The sequence below is a fragment of the Phocoena sinus genome, chromosome 9, assembly GCF_008692025.1.
Source record: "Phocoena sinus isolate mPhoSin1 chromosome 9, mPhoSin1.pri, whole genome shotgun sequence".
In the NCBI taxonomy this organism is placed as follows: Eukaryota; Metazoa; Chordata; class Mammalia; order Artiodactyla; family Phocoenidae; genus Phocoena; species Phocoena sinus.
Window position 1 is genome coordinate 91,027,574 of NC_045771.1, and position 22,177 is coordinate 91,049,750.

The following is a 22,177-nucleotide window of genomic DNA, read 5'->3' on the forward strand; positions in this document are numbered from 1 at the left end:
ATTCTCCTTAGTTGTGAACGCACCTAAAAACCTGTTTATAATGCTGCAGATATAGTGGGAAAGTCTTTAAAAAGATCCCAGTAAAACATTCAGCAGATAACACAGAACACTTATAGTATTACTCATCATATTATTATTCAAAGCTCTTACTGTTTAACTATACAGATAGAGCACATCGCTACACATACTTTATTCGAAATTCAGCACCATGAAACCACTTCTCTAAGAGGTCAATACAATAATCTCTGATTGATCCAGGAACTCTGGCACTGAAAGCGTGCATAACACAAGGTAATGATGTCGTCACCGAGGGACGACAAGAATAGAACCCAAATCCCTTGACTCCCCAGCTTGTGTTTTCCACTAATTGTGCTCCTTTCTACTCATTCGGGAGCATCAAGTGTAAAAGGCTGGAGAAGGGAGTGGACACAGATGCGCCAGGGTCGCGAGGTAGAGACCGCCCTGAAGGTCCTCAGGAATCACTCTTGGGTACTTGCCTTTTGTTTCGGCTGAGGACGATGCAAGCGGCAGCAACCACCGACCCGTGGGACCAAGAACTGGAACTAGGTACTGCCCGTGGCGGTAACTGTCTCTTCCTCATATTAGGCCTTTCCTCTTTCCACCGCTCCCTCGCGGCCAGCCCTAACGTGCTCTCCCCAAGCTCAGCTCCGCTCTGCACTGGAGTCCCCGCTGTCTCCTAACAAGACGCGGCCACGCTGCATCCGTCCTCCACCTGGCCCCGCGTCCAGTCCTTAGGAGGGGTGTTGTGTGTGTGTGCGCGTGTTTGGTGGGGGAGGGTTTCTAGCGCCACAAGAGCTTGCCCTAGAAAATGAGCGCTAATCAAGCGTCAGAAATGGGCTTCAACTATTAGCAACTTTAGAGATGGGAACGGGGGCAGATAGCCGTCAGCTCTGCCTGGGTCTATGCAGCTTGTCACGACAAAGCAAAAAGGGAGACCATATGCACAGAGCCTTTCTCTCTAGCTGGGAGCCTCATACAGCTCAACCATCCCCCGGGCAACCTCCCGCTGGAGGACGCCTTCTAGAGCGCGCGTGTTTACACTTTTCCTGGACCTGGGGGACGGGGACCGTAGCTCGCGGACTCTGGGGGATTCCAAACCGTTACTCCGCCCGCCGAGGTGGGGCCAGCCCAACGGCCGAGCCTGCGCAGTGTGCCTGGCAGGCTCCAGGGTCCCGGTGCACTACAAGTCCCAGAAGGCAATGCTCCGCGGGGCCGGCAGCCGCCTTACCTGCTGCGAGCTTAGTCCTATGGATACTACCGGCTTTCCCCCTCCCCCGTTCCCGTCGATCTCCTCTCCACAGTTAAAGGCTACTTCCTTTGGAAGCACATTTAGAGGAAGCCTTAGCAGCCTCCACATTGAAACTCTCCGCGTACTCGTTCGTTCTTTCTCTGCTCGAATTATGCCTGACTCCCTCACCGGAGTCGGCTAGCGTACGAGAGACAAGGAAGCCTTTGGAGGCCACAACCCGGGAAACCTGGTTGCACTTCCGCCTCCCAGGCTCCGGAAGGTATCGCGCACGCGCTCCCTGCGACTCCGGCGCGGTTGACTTCCGCTCCCACTGTGCCCTGCGAGCCGAATCATGGATCACACTGGTAAGGAGGCGGAGGCAGTGGGGGTCCTGGTTCCATGCCCCCTGGCCGGCCTGGGACTGGTCGCCCAGCTAGCATAGAGAGTTTACGCTCGCCCTACACCATTGGGGTGTGGCGGCGAGAAAGAGATCTCACAGACCCCTCCGCGTGTCCGACCAGGGCCTGCTACTTCCTGGCCTACCCTCCGGTGTGGTACCTACAGCCTCGGTGCCGGCAACAGCCGTTCCTTCTCTGCTTCTGCCGGTCTCCGAGCAGGGACGGCGGGCGGCGCGGGCTTCGCGGGGAGGAGAGAGCGCCGGCTCTTTTTTTCCTCATTTTGGGTGCTCTGCCCTACGTTATGGGGACTGGCGGGTAGATTCCAGTCTCGGAGTCGGGGAAGCCTCATTACGCTGGGAGTCGATGCGCGAGAGTGGGTTGGAGACTTCCTGCTGTCTCAGTCAGCTTTGGGCGGGTGCTGCGGTGGTCATCGCCTGTCGTTTTTGTCTCTCCGGTCTTTCATGGACTAGAGGTGGGAGAAGGGAGTCAGATATGGTTTTCGGAATCATACCGGGAGCAGCTTTTCTGCTTAAGCCCAAAGCTTGCCCCGCGCTTCGGCTGTGGTCCTTAACCATCAATCTTGAGCTTAAAATCAAGATAGTCTCATTCCTTTCTCCAAGTAAGAATGGCTTCACTTTTTGTTATGTGTTTTTTGGCTTTTGCTTTCTTGTGGTTTTTGGATATTGAATGAGTGTATTTGGAGTTAGATACTGCTCCGTTCAGTTATATCAGCCATATTACAAGTAGGGGGAAAAAGGCTTTTTCCAGTATTAAGTATTGTTTAGGATTCCTCATATATATATGAAATCAACTGTCTACTTAATTTCATATATATGTATACGTATACACATATATATATAAATACCTTATGTGTGTATGTATACACACATATAGATATGTATACACACTTTTCTAGGCTTGGAAATGGAATGGTAAAGAAGACGGACTGAGTCCCTCTCCACTTGCAGGTTACGTTCTATTGGAAAAGACAATAAACAAGTTTTTTAAAAATACTTAAATGTTTACAGATTATCATGAGTGCTTTGAAGAGGGTAAACGGGTGCTCTGGTAAAGACTATTAGGAGGAAGCTTCAGAGAGGGTGGTCAGGGAAGGTCTTTCTGGAAAAGTAACATTTGTAAGCTCAGATCTGATGGATGAGAGGAATCCAGCGTGGAATAAATCACGAGGAAAGCATTTAGAGCAACTACAAAGACTCTGAGGGAGGAAAGTTTAGAGAAGACCAGTCAGCTGCACCTAGTTAACTAGAAGGAAAGAACCGGAAGGTGGGATTGGAAAGGAAGGCAGGAGTCAGGTCGTGCAAGACTTTGAAGTCCATGGTAAAGATTTGAATGTTATTTTAAGTGCAATATGAAGCCATTGAACAGAAGTAGAGGAGGAACATAATCTCTTTTTAAAAACATAATAGGTTTTATGGAGAATGGTGTAAGAGAAGGCAAGAGTAATAGAAGAAAACTTAGGAGGTGATTGCAATAGATCAGAAGGGAAGCTTGGCTTAGTGAAGGTGGCTGGTTTAGTGAAAAAGGGAGTGGGCAGATTCAGTGAATCTTTTGGTGATAGAACTCAAACAGGCACTGGTGGATTGGTTTGGAAGCATGTGAGAGAAAGGAAAGGTGCCTAGGGTTCTAGTTTGAGTGGTGTCCATTACTGGAAGACTTGGGAGAAAAACACTTTTTTTTAAGGAGCAGAGGTGAGAAATGGGAATTTGGGAACAAGATTTTGGACTGCTCAGTAAGAGATGTGTGTTGAGACATACAAGGGGAGATGTCAAGTGGAGATCAGAGGGACGGTTGATTGGGACTTAGTACCACAAATCACTTAAGGCAGAAGAGAAGAGGGCCTAGCGCCAGGCTCTAAGGAACTCTAGTGTTTGGAAATTTTATAGAATTGAAAATCTGGGATCTTGGTGTTAGGGTAGCAAACATGCCACGTTAGCAAATGTTTTTCATTTGAGCATCTTACTGGAATTTTGGGAGTCAAGCAGCTTCCACAGTTTAGAGAATGTTATGTTAGGAAATTGTAATGTGGGTGGGTGTGTATCTCCATATTTATTGTCCTAGTTCTCTAAGTTTGCCTAAGTAAGTAAAAGTCATCTGAACATGAAAATATTCACTAATGAACTGACCACTTAAAAAATTAGTTCCTGCTCAGATATCCCTGCTTAACACCAGCTTCTTTTTTGTTCTTTTAGTTAATTTCATTATACGGCAGTGTCCTTAGTGTTTCATATCAGGAAATGGTATAAAATGCTGTACACTGATTGTGATTATAAAAGATTCCGATTTTCGTGAAATTCATAAATGTGAATTCGGTAATTATTTGAATCACAAGTAAAATCATTGGCAAGTGAGGAAATGCCAGTTAGCCAGTGAATTGAAGACATTATGACAGGATAGGCATCTCAAAAGGATGTTTCTAATATCAAAGGATTAATAGAGGCCCTTGGAGAAATTGATGAAACCCTCTAATGTTATGCAAAAAATGACTGGTTTTGTAATCTTGCTGAAAAAGTCAGTCATAAAATAAAGGCTATCCTGTGGTGTTTTTATAATAGAATTTTGCTCGAAAAATTACTCCAGGAAACTCCTACTTAACACTTGATTCGTTCTTTGGCTATTCTAAGAATTAGCACTTAGTTGTAACTATAACCTAAATTTTGTAAAAATATTTCTTGGTTCCTTTAATTCAAGATAAAATTCTACACAAATCTTTTAAAAACCTATATAATATAATATAAAAGTATTATGCCTTTTTAAAGTGGATTTCACTTTATATAGCCAGTTCTATCCTTAATTCTCACTTCGTGTAATATCCAAGGACTTTTGTTGTTAGGGCTTTATGTTTGTAGTTGTCTTATTCAGAAGGAAATTATGCTGTATGTTCTGATTCTTAATAAAACCCCCAAAACCCTAAGACAAACCCAGAGTGATGTCACTATTAACCGCTGTACTTTGCTTATGAACTTGCAGGCTGAGGCAGGCTGCAAGGTGTTAGAGGGCAGCAGGCTCTGGAAAGCCATAATAGGCTAAACAAGCCACAGTAGTGACCACAGGTGTCCAGGGTGGTGTGAAAAGGACTTGTAGTGATGAAATGTTGGTATTTTGATCATTCATCAAGGTGAAACCGTTAAGAGTCCTTTTACTATCTGAAGGACAGCACTGAAATGTCTACAACAACTTGCTTTTTTTAGTTCAGTGGAAAATCAGGAATATACCTATTGAGCAAAAAAAAAAAAATTCGTTCTGTCTTATCTGTCTTTTTGCTATTACATCGCTTGTAGGTATTTTTACATAAATAAGCAACTAGAGTGGAAGCAGATGAAATACATTATTCAAATTGTTAATACATTTTGTGAAGTGTTGAGAGTTGATCAAGTTGGATTTATCCTAACTTTAACTATCCATGTAATCCCTTTTCCATGAATTGTCTCTTTTGAGGGTTAGCTATTATGAAAGTAATAATAGAAAGTAGACTGAAAGATATTTAAATTAATAATTAAGGACCGATTTTGAATTTTGTTCTATCCTTCAGAAAGAGTGCAAATCGATGTGAGTTCAACATGTGTCTGTAATTCTAGTACCCTTGGAGATCATTAGCACTAATTAGGATAACTACTTCCAAATTTGGCTTTACTGAATTTAATGTGGACAGTTTGGCTATCACTCTGGATTGTACTGTCTAATGCAGTGACAATTACACAGCCTTGTTCACTAATTGTCATGTTTAAAACATTACTATTTAAAAAAATTATTTGCGTTTCCTATTTTAGGGCATTTCCCTTTCTGTCTTTAGTAGGTAAAGGTAAATATTTTCTGGATTGTAATATCTTGTCATGGACTTGAAGAAAAGGTGGCTTTTAACCTTCAAATAGAGTCAGTTCTATGAAATAATGCTCCTATTACTCATGGGATATGAGTGAATTTAATTCATAAGCTAGTAACAGGCAGGGACGTAGAAAGTTTCAGTTATTTAGGCCAAGTACAGAAAACTTGCATCCTCCTCAACTATAATTTTCCATTACAGTGCTGACCAAGAATAACACAGTCACATGTGTACATCTAGAAATGTTATAGCACAAGTACATTAGTGCGTGTTTTTACTACTAAAGGGTGCAATAATTTTTACTATATTCCTGAATGCTTTTTAGAAAAACAACTTTACACTTAAGAGAATAATCACATCCCTAAAACTAACTTCATTTTCAATGCATTATTATTTAATTTTACCATTGTCGGTGTTAGTTTTGTGTTTCCAGTATTATTGATTGTCCTGATATCGATGCAGATTACTAAATTTACTGAGTGCCTACTTTGCATACTTGGAGACAGTGATGGTTTTCTTTCTTTTTGTTCTTCTTCCTTTACTTTTCTTTTTCTTTTTTTAAAAAACCTCTTATAGTTCCAAGACAGAGGTTCTTATCTTAGGCTCATGAAGGGTTTTACGTTTCTGTAAATCCCTCTGGAAAAATGCAAAATTTTTTTGTCCATTTTTTTAGGGAGAGGTTCTGTAACTTTTGTCAACTCTTTAAAGGTTCCATATCTCAAAAAGCATTGCTTTAAGGGATTGCCCAAAATAGAGAAGATTAGTACTTGAACTTATATAGCATAGTATTTAAAATCAGAAACCAGATATTCAGCCCTTGATAATAATGTTGGGTATGTTGCTTTAATACCTGTGGCAGAATAATCTTCAAAAAGAAAAACTAAAAGAAATTGCAACTTTTTTTCTAACATAGACAATGAGTTACAAGGCACTAATAGTTCTGGATCATTGGGTGGTCTTGATGTTCGAAGACGAATTCCTATAAAGCTCATCTCCAAACAAGGGAACAAAGCCAAAGCCACACCTCGAACTCCAAGGACTATAAACAGGATGCCTGCAAAGGCTCCAGCTGGTGATGAAGGTAATTTGTTTAAACTAATAGGTCCAAAAGTCTTTCTTTTATATCTGATTCCACCAAATAAGCCATGTGATTTTATTTACCTTTAGTCACCTCTTTTTTTATCTTTTATACTCTCTTCCTTCTTCAGTCTTTGACTTCTCATTTTGGCATATTTTACTTTTCTCTCCCTTTATAAATATTTTTGGTTTATTTTCTTGTTGAAAGTAACACTGCCTATTGTTTACAAAAAATCTAAACAGTATTGCAGAAAACAAAAGTAAAATTGTCCCTCTCCCCCCATAATTATTCTCTTCCCAGATAATCCCTGGTATGACTTTTTCATAGTTACTTTATAACTGCCCTTTTTTCACACAAGATGCGTGTGAGATTTTGCCTTCTCAGTACATACAGTTGTTTCTCATTTAAGAGAATAGGTTTAGGTATTTCACTTACGGACATAGCATAATTTATTTAACAATTTTTCTAATTTTTTGCTGTTAAAAACAATTTTGTAGTAAACATCCTTGTATATGTACCTTAGTATGTATATTTTGTAGAATTTAAACTTTGCATGAATTTGGGCATCTTAGAACTTGGTGGATTTTAGAATTTGTACATTTTAGAATTTGACAGATGTTGCCAAATGGCCCTTTAAAAACAGTACATCACTTTATACTCCCACACCAATATTGGTAGTATTAACCTTTACAAATTTTTGTTCTGATACACATTTCTTTAATTACGAGTGGGGTTGTATATCTTTTCATAGTACTGGTCATTTCTTTTGCCTAGGATCTACCTGTTCATTTCCTTTTCCCATTTGTTTTTTTCTGTTGTCTTTCTCTTGATTTTTATGAGTTCTTTCTTTGTAAATTAATACAATTGTCATATATTGTATATATTCTCCATTTGTCTTTTGAGTTTTATATATAAAATTTTTATTGTAGAAAAGCTTGACGATTCTATGTAGTCAGATATCCAGTCTTTTCTAGCGTGACTTCTGGGTTTTTTGTCATTGTTAGAAAGGCTATTCCCCATTTCATGAGTATAAAACAGTTTTCCCATCTTACCCTTTAGTACAGGGTCAGCAAACTATGGCCTATTGGCCAAATCCAGTACTGTTTTTTTGTAAATAAACTTTTATTGGGACACACATCCATGCCCGTGGCTGCTTTTTTTTTTTCCTGTACGCGGACCTCTCACTGTTGTGGCCTCTCCCGTTGCGGAGCACAGTCTCCGGACATGCAGGCTCAGTGGCCATGGCTCACGGGCCCAGCGGCTCCACGGCATGTGGGATCTTCCTGGACTGGGGCATGAACCCGTGTCCCCTGCATCGGCAGGCGGACTCTTAACCACTGTGCCACCAGGGAAGCCCCTCGTGGCTGCTTTTCACACTATATTGGCATAGTTGAGTAATTTCAGGTACGGCCTACAGAGCCTAAAATATTTACTTAACTGGCCTTTAAGCAGAAAAAGTTTGCTGACCCCTGCTTTGGAACTTTTATAGATATGTATTTGGTTATTAAAACAAAAAGGGGGTATGGGCTTGAAGTGGAAGGGAATGAAGAGAGAACTGAGAGGAAAAGGATAGAAAGGGGATTTTAGCTTTTTTTGCATTGTTTTACTGTTACACAAGAATTTATTTATATATTACTGTTTAGTTTTAAAAAAGTACTTAAAAACCAAAAAGGCCAAAGCAGGGGTACACTAGGTTATTGATAGAGCAGCAGCAGCTGGTATGTTATCTATACAAATATATATATAGCTTAATGATCGGAGTACAAGTTGAACTACTCTGAAAAATGATAATGTGCTCCTAACTTGCTTGTTCTGCTCAATAATTTTTTGAGTTTTAGATAAGTAGAAAAGTTAACTTTCCTTATTTTCAGTTTTAGATGACAGCAGCTTTTATAAGGTATAAATGGACCATATAAGAACCTAGGGTCACTCAGATGTAACTTATAAGAACTCTACATTTGTGTTGGAGGTAATTAGATAGCAGTACACTGGTATGTATGTCTGTATCAGGTTCAAAAAATTCTTGCATCTATGCGTGTGTGTCTGTCTCCGTTTGTGTCCGTGTGTCTATGCAGATGCTGTAATGTAGCCATGTGGGTAAAGTTAAGACTTAGGTGCTTTGGCTACTCTGTTTACCAGTTCTAGGGCCAAAAGAGTCGTGAGAAGGCTGGCACCTTGGAGGGATAGATTTGTCTTCTCAGCTTTACTTTAGGTAATTGGATTCTACCTAGAATCCCCATAAGACTGTTTGCTGGTTTTCTTTTCTTTTGTATGAGATGAGAAGAGTGCCATCAACTTTTTAATTAGGTCAGAGAAATTGAAGTTGAGCCCATTTGTTCTTCATATTGTTTTAAGTTTATTGATATTGATATATGCAGTGTAGGAGAGGATACTTGTAAGTAGATATGATATAAATTCTGCTGTTCGCGTGATTAACCAGGGAGAGGTTTCAATGGAAAGGATGAAGTATGAACATGTTGGATGTTTCTAAAATCAGGCTCAGTTTAAAGCTGAAGAAGAGGATACCTAATTTACTAAGTCGTAAGAAGAAAGTCTGCAGAATTCTTTATGTTTTCACTAATCCTTTGGCAATAATATCAGTTTCTTACGGCATAATACCACTTTTATAGATAAGAATAAATGGTGATAAGTATCTTTTATTTGTGTAATAATCATGATGATAATTAGTAGTTTTATACTAGAAATAGTTTGGTGAATTAATAAGAGCACTTGAATGGGAGTGAAGAGATCTGAGATCTTTTCCTAGCTCTGCCACTGATCTTCTCTGTGTTGAGTTATTATGATCTCCAGTACTGCAATATTCTCAGTCATGAGAGTTGGACTACATGATTTCCAAGATCATTTCTAGATGGTGCTTTAAACTAGACTTGATTATCTTGTTCTTAGAAGAGCTTAGAAAGGTGTCAGTGAATAGGTCTATTTGGCCATGTACATGTACTTCCAAAATGAAATTGAGATGTGAAAAGTTAATAGGTAACACTTTCTTCTCTCAGAAGGATTTGATTATAATGAAGAAGAACGGTATGACTGTAAAGGGGGCGAACTGTTTGGAAATCAGCGAAGATTTCCTGGACACCTTTTTTGGGACTTTCAGGTATAACTAAAAATAAAAAATTTTATTAGAACAATAAAATATTTTAAATACTGTATTAGAACAATTCAGACTACATAAAGAATGGTATGAACTTTTATTATAGTTATATCTTTCAGTACTCACAAATCATTTGTTTATTAATGCCCTATTTCACTGTTTCCAAAAATAATCTGAAGTAATTTTTAGTAAAGTCAAGTAAAATCAATAACCATTAACACTGCTTAAGGGAATAAACCCCCAAGACTGATGGTGGCCCAACTAATGTGGCATATGTGGGGATTATACCAAGAAACCTTCATTTCTAATTGTTTTAATAACTTTTATAAAATACTAACCAATTCATTGTGTAAATTATGGACGTAAGTTTTAGAAATGCTTAAGGAAAATTTAATTATATCATTTCAACAGATAAACATCTTAGGTGAAAAGGATGATACACCAGTTCATTTCTGTGACAAATGTGGATTGCCTATTAAAATCTATGGGCGAATGGTAAGTATAAATTAAATTCTCTTTTTGTAAATTAAATATTTGTGTAGAGGTAGGAATCTGAAATTTAAGTAGATAGATTTATTACTGTTTAGTGATTAAATTTATAACATTTTAAATAAGTATAAAATAGCTAGGGGAAATTTGGGAATAATATTCATTTAATAGAATTATCTTGACAAATTCTTTTTTTTTTTTTTTTTTTTTTTTTTTTTTTTTTTTTTTTTGCGGTACGTGGGCCTCTCACTGTTGCGGCCTCTCCCGCTGCGGAGCACAGGCTCCGGACGCGCAGGCCCAGCGGCCACGGCCCACGGGCCCAGCCGCTCCGCGGCACGCGGGATCTCCCCGGACCGGGGCACGAACCCGCATCCCCCGCATCGGCAGGCGGACTCTCAACCACTGCGCCACCAGGGAAGCCCTGACAAATTCTTTAATTGCTTGTAAAAATATTAATTACGGAAACTAATTCTGAAAACTAAATAATTTCCTTGGACTGTTTGATACCTGTTAGTTTACATTAATTCTAGTTTATTAGGGAAAAATTTTTATTTTTTCCCTTGCTAACAGAATAAAATCAGTTATTCGTTTCTGAAGGCTATAATTTTTAATATAAAACTGAATTAATAAAGATTATTTATGATTTCTGAGAATTGAATTCTAAACGTTAAAAAAAAATGCAGCCCTAACTGTAATTTAATAGTAATTTTGACGTATAAAAAGATAGTTTTAGGGCTTCCCTGGTGGCGCAGTGTTTGAGAGTCCGCCTGCTGATGCAGGGGACACGGGTTCGTGCCCCAGTCCAGGAGGATCCCACCTGTCACGGAGCTTCTGGGCCCGTGAGCCATGGCCGCTGAGCCTGCGCATCCGGAGCCTGTGCTCCGCAACGGGAGAGGCCACAACAGTGAGCGGCCCGCGTAGCACAAAAAAAAAAATAGTTTTACATTTTTGTTGGAAAAAAATTTGAATTCAGTGATAGGTCTGTGATGGTGGAGGGTGTGGATTATGCACTGTTGCTTTGCTGTATAACACAGCTAAATAATGGTAATGGCCTGTGAGTTTTAAAATGGTATAACATCATTTTACTGTGTCCTTCTGATTTATTTTTAAATATTTGTAAGTGTATTAAGACTACCAGGGAAGAAGGCTACTTATATTACATTAGAAGATATTTGTTTTTTTCCTGCCTAGGAATACTTTCAGGAGATACAGGATTAGATAAAACATTATGCAGTATTCTTCAGGAGCTTTTAACCTGTAGGGACCATGAATGTGTAAGCAAATATGCATGTATATGTTTTTTGAGGAAAGGGCCAAAGTTTTCATCACATTCTCACAAAGAGCTTTGTGACTGAAAAAGGTTAACTGTTGCTTTTATGTAATTGGTACTTAATAAATGTTCATTTTAACCAAACAGTTCTCAAGTGCCTTCTATATCTAGGTCACTGTGCTTACTGTGTTTTTTTTTTTATGGAAGTATTTTAATTTGTTCTAGTATGCTTAACTGTAATATGTCTCTGTTCACAGATTCCATGCAAGCATGTTTTTTGCTATGACTGTGCTATTTTACACGAAAAAAAGGGAGATAAGATGTGTCCAGGGTAAGGTCATCATTAAATTTTTAAATAATAAAGTTTGTGATATAATGATTTATAATCTAGGTTAAAGGTCAGGGTGTGCTGTAGACCGGTGGCCGGATATCAAATATGTAGACATGGCTCATGTTTCTCTGTGAGCCTAGAGTTGGCCTTAGCCTTCTCCTTAAGATAGGGCTAATTAGCTATTATCAATCAGTTCAAATTGGCCAAAATACGAGTATATTTGCCATCAAAAGTTAGCGTTATATAAACCCAAAATAGTTATTTTCTTGTTTTAATGGGATGCTAGAGAGGTAGTATCACGTAGTGATCGAGAGCAAAGACTCTTGAATTAGAATTCCTGTATTCAAATCTCTATTCTCTTATTTATTAGCTGTGTGACATAGGTGATTTCTTCATCTGTAAAATAGAGCTAATAATAGTACTTACCTCCCTGGGTTATTATTAGAAGTAAATGAGTTAATACATATATAGTATGTAGCATATAGCAAGTACTATGTAAGTATAAACTCTTATTTATTACCTTCAAATCTGATTATTATGTCTTGAGTATATCTTAGAACACCATCATGTTCTAAGGTAGACTCAGACAAGTTATGACAATCTAGAGTGTTGGTTGATAGTGATCTATTTGGGGATGGTCTTGAAGGATCCAGAATAAACTATGAATTTTTATATCAATTTAGAACCCCTGATAGAAGGTTTGAGGAAAGCTTTGAGAGAAACTTCTTTGGAACAACTGTAGGCTTCCTAGATTCCTTATAACCTGTCAGAACCTATCCCAAGGGTTGTAGTATTAGTTGATAGCAAAGCTATGGACAATTGTAAGGGATAATTTTCTTTTATGGTGTAGGAAGATTGGCATCCCTGAGAGAGAATGGATGAGTCATTGACAAACCAGTGCCAACTAATTCTCTTGGCATATTTTTAATAACCCTTTAAAGTCACAGATTATAAAATTTATAGTGTGAGTTTAAAGAGTATTTCCTTCCTAGAATTATAATTCAGAAGAGTTATGAAATTCAAAGTGCATATTCACTGTTTGCCTTATTTTCTGTAATGCCTGGTTTTCCAACACGGTGTACATCCACTATATAGTAAATTTGATTGCCTCATTGGGATAAGGGATTTTGGATGTTGTACAACACCATGTAGAGGACATCAAAAGGTTTTCTCTTTTATGTAAGTGTTCTAATGTTAATATTTAAAAGGGAATTTAGTTTTCAGGGTGTTCAGTGTAACTCCAGTAAGCATCTCACTGGTTGGCCCTTAGGTATATTAGAGCATAAGCCTATTTGTATTAACAGACCCAGGTTAGAAAGTGAAGAAATGGCAATCCAAATTAATGTAAATACTATATACTAATGCTTAAGCATCACCCAAAAGAAGTGCCTCACATCCCGTTATTGTGGAGATATTTCAGAGCTTACAGCAAGTTAGAAGCAAAAAATAAGAAGTGTGCCAAATGGCCACTAAAGGGATGCCTCCTAGTATCAAGAAGGAGTACCAGCCTTCAGTGAGGAAGTAAAAACAGACACCACTCAAAATCAAGAATATAGAGCCATGTAATATAGTGTCATATGACCTGACACACATATTCAATGATAACAGCTTGTACATGTATAGTGCTTAACTAGTCATTAAATCCTGTCATTTTCACTGTTTCATTGATGTTACAGATACTCTTTTAAGTAGGGCGAAGTAGATACAAAACCATTGTGAGTTAGGTTAGATGTTTGAACCCCATTTTACACCCATTTTACAAATAAAGAAACAAAGTTTAAATGACTTCACCAAGATCTCAGAGCCAGTAGTAGATCCCAGTTCCAATTCCTAGTTCGGTCCTCTTTCCGCTATTTCAAGAACACTCTAAAGGCAAGAGTGGATTAAAAATAGTGAGTGAAGAATAGTTACAATTTGACCCTGACTCATTAAGAAAATACTGAGTTAAATTTAGTGGTTATAATTTAGAGAAGCAGGAGTGTGTAATACTTTGTAGTAGTAAATTTGTCTGACAGTTCAGAAAGACCCCTTGAAGGGACTCTTGGTGTTCAGGGTTTGAATTTAATTTGTTTATGTTGTTTAATGTTAAGAACCTTGATGATTAGGATGATCCTATTTATTTTTGTAGTTGTTACAGTTCTTCCACTTGGTGTCTTCCACTTAGTATTATTTGCGCAGAAAATAATACTCAATAAATACGGTACAAGTTTGAATTCCATGATTGTGACAGATCCTTTGGTTTGCCCTTCCTGGATTTTTCTTTGCAACTGGATGCAAAGCATAGAATTGTTTGAGAAAATCAGATAAATTCTAGGTCTTGGGAAGAAGAGGTCTTTTCTTAAAACATACTCTGTTTGATAAACTTTGAATTTTTTTCTTAAGCGTTCTGATGTTGAAAGAAATGCTGTTGCTTAATAGGGAACAGACCACAAAGTGGAAAAGATTAAAGGTTCACTTGCAGTAACTATAACTTTTAATTGTGAACTTCTGTAGTATTTTCCATAACAAAATTTAAAACTAGTCATATCTTTGAGATTAAGTGCATTATTTTTATAGTCTGTTTTTAGTAAATCAAACTTTTTTCCCCTTCTAATTTAGCTGTAGTGATCCTGTGCAGCGAATTGAGCAGTGTACACGAGGTTCTCTCTTCATGTGTAGCATTGTTCAAGGGTGCAAGAGAACCTACTTGTCCCAGAGAGACTTACAGGCTCATATCAACCACCGCCATATGAGAGCTGGAAAACCTGTTACCCGTGCTTCACTTGAAAATGTTCATCCTCCTATTGCCCCACCACCAGCTGAAATCCCAGATCGTTTTATAATGCCGCCAGACAAGCACCATATGAGCCATATTCCGCCAAAGCAGCACATCATGATGCCACCACCTCCTTTGCAACATGTGCCCCACGAGCACTATAATCAGCCACATGAGGATATTCGTGCTCCTCCGGCAGAATTGTCCATGGCTCCACCTCCACCTCGCTCGGTCAGTCAGGAAACCTTTCGTATTTCAACAAGAAAACACAGCAATTTAATAACTGTCCCTATTCAGGATGACTCAAATTCAGGTGCTAGAGAACCACCACCTCCTGCCCCAGCACCTGCTCACCATCATCCTGAATATCAGGGTCAACCAGTGGTCTCGCACCCTCATCATATTATGCCTCCACAGCAACATTACGCACCACCCCCACCTCCTCCACCACCAATAAGCCATCCAATGCCACATCCTCCCCAGGCCGCAGGTACTCCTCACCTGGTGTATAGCCAAGCTCCACCTCCACCAATGACCTCTGCTCCACCACCAATCACCCCTCCCCCTGGACATATTATGGCCCAGATGCCACCTTATATGAATCATCCTCCTCCAGGACCTCCCCCCCCTCAACATGGTGGTCCACCTGTAACTGCTCCCCCTCCTCACCATTATAATCCTAACTCTTTACCCCAGTTCACTGAAGATCAAGGAACTCTGAGCCCTCCATTTACACAGCCAGGGGGAATGAGTCCTGGTATATGGCCTGCACCGAGAGGGCCGCCTCCTCCTCCACGAATGCAGGGTCCGCCTTCTCAAACCCCACTTCCTGGACCACATCATCCAGATCAGACAAGATATAGACCGTATTACCAATGATAATAGTATTTTGAACTGAAGATATGATGAGGAAACAAACTTATGTATAGTCAATCTTTTAATTAAGCTTTGACTGTTTGGGGAAGGGAAAGCGCCTCTTACTGAGGTGGCTGTAAAACACTTAGGGTCTTGTCTCTTAAAATGGTTTTAAATCTTGACCTTAGGAGTGACTTCAAGTACTATACTGTAGTGCAGATAAGTGGCTCAGTTGAGCACAACTATATTTTAACAACTTTCTTCCCCTAGTGTGGTAAATTGACCCAGAGGTGACCATTTGTAAAAAATTTGAAAGAAGTTTTTCGTCGTTCCACTTTCAAAAGTATTGCTTTTGTTAAACCCAATGTTTAGTTTTTCTTGTGATACATTTTGTTAACCTGTGTAAAAGGATGAAATTTCAATATGGTTGTAAAAATGCTATTTTTATGTGAATTTAAGTGCAGCCACATAGTGTTTTTTAAACCATATGTTTTACCACTAATTTCCCAAAGTTATAATAAAATCCTAAAAGTAAAAATCTACTAGAATTTACTGCAAGGCAGACTGTTAAATGGTAGAAAATGATTTCACATGTTAGGCACTGAAATTTTGAGGTATATTAGGTATGTAATGCACTTGACTTGGATGCCTTTTCATTTGTAGGCAGCCTCAGGAACAGCAAAATACATTGGAATTCCAGTACGAAGAAATATTTATGTTTGTAATATTGAAAGGCAGTGTTCGTTACTTGGAAAGTTATGGCAAAGTAATCAACTCTGTAGGCTCCAAGCTGTTGGGGATGCTGGCACCCATTAATACTTTTTAACTGAATGGTTGGAATCACGTGATGCACCACACTGATTAATCTTAAGTAACGTTATTTTATAGAACTGTTTAAATGGTGTGCTTTAGATGAAGTGTATTCCTCTCTACTCATTGTCTTAAACTAAATATTTAGGGCTGAATAGGCTTTATGTACTTCCTCATTTCTTGGTAGAATTTGATCCCGTGCTTAAGTGGGTTCTTGTTTATTGGGTTTTAAACTATAATTTGAATGCTATGGAGAAATTTGAATACTGTATTAATGAAGGACATTCTTGTAATCACATACTTGTGTTGCTCAGGTTTCATTACTGTGTGATAAGGTTTTTCCTCTAACTTGACATTTAAAAGCTATTAATGATTTCCTGTTTCTTTTACTGGTTAAGCATCTAAAACGTGGAACGTTTTAGCTTGGAGTCAACAGTGAAGACTACCAGATGATTTTGTATTGGAGAAAAGAAAAGTAATCTAAATTGTGAATTTCAGTGCTTTATAAGGTGTCTTTGGAGTCAGCTTTTGCATTATAGGGGCTTCTTACAGTCCAGCTGAGATGACCACTTACAGTTGATACAGAACTCATATGTATAAATCAACACTCTTAGGATATTACTATATATCCTTTGAATAAACCCCTGTGAAGTACTTCCTCCCCCCTAAAATGGTGCATAACATATAAACATGAAATGTGTAGTATGCAGATGCCATTTATTAAATAGTTAGTAGTGTATAAATTTAGAACATTTCTTTTTGACAAAGGGTGAACTGATTGCTAATTTACCATTTAATTCTGTCAGGAACAGGCAAAACAACTTCTCATCTTGGATAATCAGATGCAAAGTTATCTATGAACTTAAAGCTGAAGTTAGAAATAATTATAAATGGCCCTTTCAACCGTGACCAGCTGAAAATAACTAATACACTTTTTTTTTAAGTGAAAGTACGTGATTTTTCACACCTAGCAATTTGAGAGTCCAGTTGTTAATGCAATATTTCTAGAGAGAAATTGTTATCAGAAGCATGGGAGTGAAATAGTATGAAATGGTGGTGAGTGCATCTATCATATTACTGTAGGTACTTGGACTGTGCAAACTTGATTCCTTTTCATGGCCCTATTTAGGAGCTGTTAAAATACTCTTGTTGAAAATCCAGTACCATTTTTTGGTTTCATGTAATAGGAAATAGCCGAATTCACTTTAAAGCTTCTCAACTATTTATGAAGAGCTCACCTGTTTTAATGAAATTCACTAGAATTGAATGTGGCATGAAACCACTTAGCCTATGTATTGGACAAAAAAAATTAATATCATGATAAAATTCCACATGTTAAGAGAATTCTTGTAGGCTTTTAAAAAATGATTTCTTTTTGGTTAGGTTTAAGAAATATGTGTTATGCAGGAAGGCAGATCAGATGAAATGTGTTGTAACAGACAATTTTTTAAAATGGTGTTAGACTTGAATTCATCCAGTTATTGTTTGAATGAGGGTGGGTGGGTAGAAGGATAACAAAATTACTGTTAGTGTTTCTTTCCTTAAGGAAAAAGATGTGAATCCCAGCCTTATTTCAGGGAAGCCTTTGAAGCTATGATGGACATAAGTCTAAATTAAATGTATGTATATTTCATTATATTGCTCTTAAGACTACTGAGGTGGCAGTTTAATTCTTAAAAACAATAAAATGAAAGCATAAATACTATTTTGCCTAGATGAATTTTTACCTAATGATGACACATTTGGGAGAATGCAGAATTTTTCTTGTTCATACAGCTTTTTACAGTTAAAATAGATTCACCTTTTTGGAGATTAAAACCAGCAAGTTGAACATTAACATTTCTAAAGTGGTATGATTGTTCAGAGTATTCTATAGTATTTTGGGGAAATATCAGTTGCAAAGACTAAGAAACTACTTAATATCCATCTTGCCCTGTAAAAACCACTTGCTCAAGTTATCGTATAAATACTACCACTGAAATATAAATGCAAAAGATAATTTGACCATATTTTTAAACTCAAAATAGGTGACTTTACTGTATGAAGTATACAGAGCTGCTTTACGCTTTGTTCTTACTAACATACTGGAAGAGTATCTTTCATACATCTTTCTGGAAAAAATGTATAGACATATCATACAATTCTTGAAAAAGCGTTACAAGTACGTGGAAAAATCTCACATACCTGAAACAAAAATAAACTTTTCTGACTATTAGATCAGCCATCAAATTGGTATATTGATGTTAATTGAGGTTTGACATAATCATACTATATTCTGGCTGAAGTGGATTTATTTTTCTTCACTGGTTTTTGTAACTGTAATCTGTTCAATTGTGGCCTAGACCAAGCCGACTTTTCTTATTACAATATATGCACAATCTAATAAAGCAATATTGGATATACTAGGTTTAAAGGGGAAAGAGAGGTAAGCCAGTTAAAATACTTGGTAATGATACTAATAAAAACATTTGAATTTTCAAACATGTTTTGATTCCTGCCCCTTCAGTTTTCCATCTTTGAGGGGAAAAGTATTAAGGCAGAATTTTTAAAGCAGCGTTTTAGTATCAAACTTTAATTTTCTCATCTCCCTTAGAATTTGAATTTTTAGGCATTACAGAATCACAGGATTTAAATGAACAATGGTGGGTCATGGGTTTAGCTCTAACACTTGGGTGGAACCATGTCTTTTTAAAAATCTGCCATTTTGAAATGTTAATCTATGTCCTGAGAATGTCTCATTGCTATTCCAAGTAGTTGTTAGCACCAACTTTCATATTGTATTTAAGCCCATTTCCTATTAATCTACCTTTAAAATTGTTCTCCCTTTGTCTTCCTTCAGATTGAAAAATCTTGCTCCCTTTATTTTTCTTCCTATGTGTTACTTTGAAAATCTTTAATTTTTTTGTTTTAAAATTTGCACTCATTTCCATTATACAAGCAATAAGTCTTTTGGGAGAAATATGTCATATTACAAATAAAGATCCCCTTGACCACTACCACAATTAACATTTCCCTTCCAGAGATAACTCATGTTATAACTTTGGTGTATGAATTGTTTTAGTTGCAGAGCTGACAACTAAGTAATAGGCTCCATCCTCCGGTTAAGCACCCTAATCCACGGTAAATGTAGTATTTCATGGCCTAAACTCAAATAGGTACTGAGCACCTACCATGTGAAATATAAATTCATTTATATGCTAGACGCCATTTAAAAAAAATTTTTATTTTATATTGGAGTATTGTTGATTAACAATGTTGTGTTAGTTTCGGGTGTACAGCAAAGTGATTCAGTTATACGTATGTCTATTCATTTTCAAATTCTTTTCCCATTTAGGTTATTACAGAATGTTGAGCGGAGTTCCCTGTGCTATACAGTAGGTCCTTGTTGGTTATCTATTTTAAATATAGCAGTGTGTACGTGTCAGTCCCAAACTCCCAATCTGTCCTTCCCCCCACCCTTCCTCCCTGGGAACCAAAAGTTCGTTCTCTAAGTCTGAGTCTGTTTCTGGTTTGTAAATAAGTTCATTTGTATGAATTTTTTTTTAGATTCTGCATATAAGCAATATCCTATGATATTTGGCTAGACACCATTCTAATCACTTTGGATGCACAAGTCTTTAGAGACAGATGACCATAAATTTCGTTAAATTGTGTAACATGTTAGAAGTGTGATAAAATCCTAGAGAATAAAGGGAAAGTAAGGATAATGGGGGTGTTGGTAGGTTTGCAGTTTTAAATAGAGCAGTCTGGGTAGAATTCATTGAAAAGATGACATTTGAGCAAAGATTTGAAGTAGGTGACAGTTAGCCACGTATATTATATGGGAAAGAACTTTCCAAGCAGAGGACACAGTCTGTAAAGGCCTTAAAGAGGGGGTTGCACCTGGCATATTTGAGAAATAGCAAGGAGATTGGAATGGAATGAGTGAGTAGTAGGAGGTCAGAGAGGTAATGACAGTGGGAATGGGGAGATCACAGGCTTCCTAGGCCATTGTAAAGATTTTGACCTTACTCTGATGTGGAAAACCGTGGTGGGGTTCTGAGCAAAGGAGTGGAATGATCTGGTTCTTTTAAAAGGATTATTCTGGCTGTGTGTTGAGAACAGAAGAGGGAAGCAAAGATTGGAAGGCCAGTCAGAAGGCTGTTTTAATCATTTTCACAAGAGATGATGGTGGTGACATAAGTATCAAGAAGTGGGTGAGGGACTTTCCTGGTGGTCCAGTGGGTAAGACTTCACGGTCCCAATGCAGGGGGCCCAGGTTCGATCCCTGGTTGGGGAACTAGAACCCACATGCATGCCGCAACTAAGAGTTCATGTGCCATAACTAGGAGTCCGCATGCTGCAATTAAAGCCCACACGCTGCGACCAAGTAGCCTGCATGCTGCAATGAAGATCCTGGATGCCACAACTAAAACCCAGTGTGGCATGCATAAATAAATAAATAATAAATATTTAAAAAAAGAAGTGGATGACTTGTGGAAGGATGGAGATATATATATATATATATATATATATATATATATATATATATATATATAAAATAAAAATTTATGTATGTAAATTAAGCACTTATATATGATGGACATGGGTATATAATTATGAGCCAACTAGATATGATCCCTGCTAATTAGGAGCTTACATTTCTAACTTACCCAGGAATTGTTCTTGATAGTAACCCCTGAATTTTCCTCGAAAGATTTTATTATGTTCTTTTTCAAAGTATAGCGGCCAGGGTGGGGAAAAACACTAAAAAATGTTTTACAAAAGTATACAGATATACAACCATAATGAGAGAAATAATTTATTTGATTCTGGAATTAATAATATATTTCCTAATAGCTTTTCTGGGTATATTTAATTGTGCAGTGCTAAATAAGTGACTTCGGAACAAATCTGCAGAATGCACCTATATTGTTCCTGAGTTTAGTCCTGCCTTGTGCTAGATCAGTTTTTAGATAGGTTTTTATTTCTTTGAAGAGGTAGTATTTCCTAATGATTAAGAGCCTGGGCTCTGGAGTCAGACCATCTAGACTGAATTCTGGTTCTATACCTATAGAACTAGCAAGTATATATAACTTAGGCTAATTACTTATCCTCTTTGAGCCTTGATTTATTTTGCTTTTCTAAAAAATGAGGATAAACATAGTACCTATCTTAGGGGGGCTATTTTGAGAGTTAAGTGAGTTGATACTAGACATATTTAAAAGGTAGAGTCAATAGAATTTCCTAACAGAATTTTCAACCTGAGCAGCTGGAAGGCTGGAGTTGGCATTAACTGAGGTGGAAAGGTGCTAGTAGAACAGATTAGGGGGAGAGGATCAGTAGATCAGTTTTAACATGTAAGTTGTCCAAATGAAGATGGCAGACAAATATGAAATATTCCTCTCTCTGCTCTTGTTTATGCAGTGTATGGTCCAGCTTGCATTTAAGACATTTCATTTACATTTCTAACTGGTAAGTCACTGTGTTTAAACAAGAATATGTATCAAATGCATAAATTAGCATTAGAAAATGATTTTGAAGATAAACTGCTCAACATGTATGTATGAGCTCCAGCCTTTCTTAATTTCAGTAATATATGTTTCTTCACAAGTGGTTCTGTCTCCCAATTCATCACTGGATATCCTCTCCCCTTCAGTTTGCTCTGATTTGTGTAAGTTTTATTTTTTTGTAAGTTTTATTTATTTATTTTTTATAAATTTATTTATTTTTGGCTGCGTTGGGTCTTCGTTGCTGCGTGCAGGCTTTCTCCTTTTGCGGTGAGCGGGGGCCACTCTTCGTTGCAGTGCGCGGGCTTCTCACTGTGGTGGCTTCTCTTGTTGCGGATCATGGGCTCTGGGCACGCTGGCTTCAGTAGTTGTGGCAGACGGGCTCAGTAGTTGTGGCCCACGGGCTCTAGAGTGCAGCCTCTGTAGTTGTGGCGCACAGGCTTAGTTGATCCGTGGCATGTGGGATCTTCCCAGACCAGGGATCGAACCCGTGTCCCCTG

The 22,177-nt window shown here is 38.0% G+C and overlaps 1 protein-coding gene across 2 annotated transcripts; it reads left to right on the forward strand.

Annotated features, from left to right (window-relative positions):
- The first annotated feature begins 317 nt into the window (after window positions 1-317).
- On the forward strand, window positions 318-17,893 carry CBLL1 (Cbl proto-oncogene like 1). 2 transcript variants are annotated; one of them, XM_032643503.1, is made up of 6 exons: window positions 318-1,614; window positions 6,402-6,569; window positions 9,584-9,681; window positions 10,090-10,173; window positions 11,695-11,768; window positions 14,367-17,893. In XM_032643503.1, the coding sequence occupies exons 1-6, from the start codon at window positions 1,602-1,604 to the stop codon at window positions 15,400-15,402; spliced, it is 1,473 nt and encodes a 490-aa protein (XP_032499394.1). In that variant the 5' UTR covers window positions 318-1,601; the 3' UTR covers window positions 15,403-17,893. The 2 variants fall into 2 exon arrangements, with proteins under 2 accessions (XP_032499394.1, XP_032499393.1); XM_032643502.1 differs by having other exon boundaries at window positions 320-1,614; window positions 9,581-9,681.
- The last annotated feature ends 4,284 nt before the right edge of the window (window positions 17,894-22,177 follow it).